Raw genomic sequence first — 2,277 nt, 5'->3', positions numbered from 1 at the left:
TTTGGAATTTATTAAACACAATCTTTTTTCTTTATACCTTGCGATCTCACTCTCGGAACATCATATACTTCATGCTGATTACTCTTAAAACATAGTTATTTATAATTATCTACATAAGCATAACGTACATTATTTAATAATACACCTTGCCATCCCACTCATTCATTGAAGAAATCATGTTATTATGTTAAACCAAACTTTTTAGAGCACAGCGGTAACAGAATGTCAACAATGACTGCTGATGAATTTGAGTGTAATGAGAGAAGATGGAAGAAGAAGAAGCTGAAAAATTTTTCTTGTATATTTATTGTTGCTTTAATTACATTGGAGACTCATATATGTATATATTGCAGGATCACTAGGATTGACACTATTGATTGACCAAATAAAATGCACTAATGCGAACAATGAAAATGATCAAATTCTTGCTAGACTTACATGCATGTGTCTGAAAAGGATCACTAGAAGAGGGTTCGAAGTTTTTCCATTAAAGTCAATAGAGCCATCGACAATTTGATCAAAACTATTACCAAGTATATCTTGGGGCTTGAAGATGGACAGTTAGAAGAGGCGGTGAAATTTTCTAAAAAAATATTATGCAGTTTGCACTGATATGTTTATTATGATTCGAGTATCTCCTTTTTGAAAGTTAAATGTGAAATCACGTTAGGAATTATTAGTATGTGAAATCACGTTTTCTTTAACCATTACACAAAAATTGCGTCATGCACAATGCGTCATTTATGCTGAGCTATATATCTCTAAAAAAAGTCATTGGAAGTCATATATACGACAGAGCTAATAATTTAATTTATATAGAAATTCTTAGTAATAATCATTAGTGGGGGATTATACAACTCAATGAAATAAATATCACTAATTATTGGAAGCTGTAATGGCCAGTATATTTGTGTTCACAAGAAACAACCTGACCTGGAAATTAGTTAAGAAAATGACAAACTTAAAAATTATAAAATATAGAATCTAATTAATTAATCTTATAAAGCTAGACTTGCACCACAAGAAAAATGAGTATTTTATAACCATGAGTAAATTGTTATGATATTTATTGTGAGGATTTGCACGACACTGAGATGAGACCTAATGTGATGATGATTATGAGGAAATTTGATGTGATACTATTATAATTTTGATATGGTATTAATTAAGGTTGATATAGAATGATTAATAACATGGTACTTGAGTGGTGTCCTTTTGTATCTTGATTGAGAATAAAAGTGTTGATAGAAACAAGAGACGAGAATTGATGAGAATACAGTGTGTGTAACTCGTATTACAGAATAGAACTCTTACCTTTGTTCAATAACTCTTACACACACAACCTAGAAAGGCAAAAAGAATGAGAATGAAAGTAATTACAGAAAGGAGAGTTCTTTGCTGCCTGTAGATTTTGATATGCACGTCCTTTTTAGTAAAAATAGTTTATTTTTATAAATTTTTTATAACATAAGCTATAATATAAAAACAAAATTAACATAATTTTAAAAGATTTATATTGCCCGTTATATTATTACAAAACAAAACACTAATATATATAATCCAAACTTATATTACATACAATGATTGCTTAAACGTACTGGCTTTGTAAATTGTAATACCTAAATTAAAGTTTGCAACAATAATAACAAAATCTTATATCCTCATTAGATGATATCGACCATATAGTTTAAACGATGTCCATCGTTGAGTTTATACTTAAATTTTTTTAACCACTTCATATATAATCTTTTTCAATATTCATTTGTCTTCTGTGTTTGTTTATCCATCTCATCCATCCTTTTAATTCGACTATATGTAAAGCATCCTTAATTAATTTAATTGATCAATTGATTTTTGCGCAGTTGGTCCTAATCTGGCCAGTGGTGCCAGTAAGAGGGCTAAGGTTGCCCATTTTAAGCATTGCGTTAGCAAAATCAGTGGCAAAGCTTTGCGCGTCGCTGCCATAAGAGGTAACTTGAGAGTCGGTGGATCCTCCATTGAAGAGTTGTTGATCGGAGTGGAAGAGACCCTTTTGGCTCTGCAAATTCTTGAAGTAAGCATTGTCAAAGGTTGTTGGAGTTGTGGTGTCAATTGGTGACAAATTGCTATCATCACCTACGCTAGGACAATTCGCTTGCAATGACGTTGCATACGAGGAATCTATGTTACTCTCGTTGTAGATTCTTTGTCTGAAGGTCACGCATCTTGCTTCCCCAATTGTGTGAGCTCCTGAAAATAAAAATAAATAAATAAATAAAATTTCCACAGATAATAAGC

At 31.3% G+C, this 2,277-nt stretch overlaps 1 protein-coding gene across 2 annotated transcripts in view; it reads right to left on the bottom strand.

The window, feature by feature from the left end:
* Nucleotides 1,657–2,277, bottom strand: part of LOC107637955 (cationic peroxidase 1-like) — a 2,545-nt gene continuing 1,924 nt past the window's right edge. For both annotated transcript variants that reach the window (XM_016341179.2, XM_016341180.2), the window contains exon 4: nucleotides 1,657–2,229. In XM_016341179.2, the coding sequence (XP_016196665.1) occupies nucleotides 1,844–2,229 (386 nt within the window). In that variant the 3' untranslated portion in view covers nucleotides 1,657–1,843. The remainder of the gene's footprint in view (nucleotides 2,230–2,277) is intronic.

Source organism: Arachis ipaensis, chromosome B04, assembly GCF_000816755.2.
Source record: "Arachis ipaensis cultivar K30076 chromosome B04, Araip1.1, whole genome shotgun sequence".
Lineage (NCBI taxonomy): Eukaryota > Viridiplantae > Streptophyta > Magnoliopsida > Fabales > Fabaceae > Arachis > Arachis ipaensis.
The sequence above is the reverse complement of the archived record's forward strand: the minus strand, read 5'-3'. Positions and strand labels throughout refer to the sequence as shown.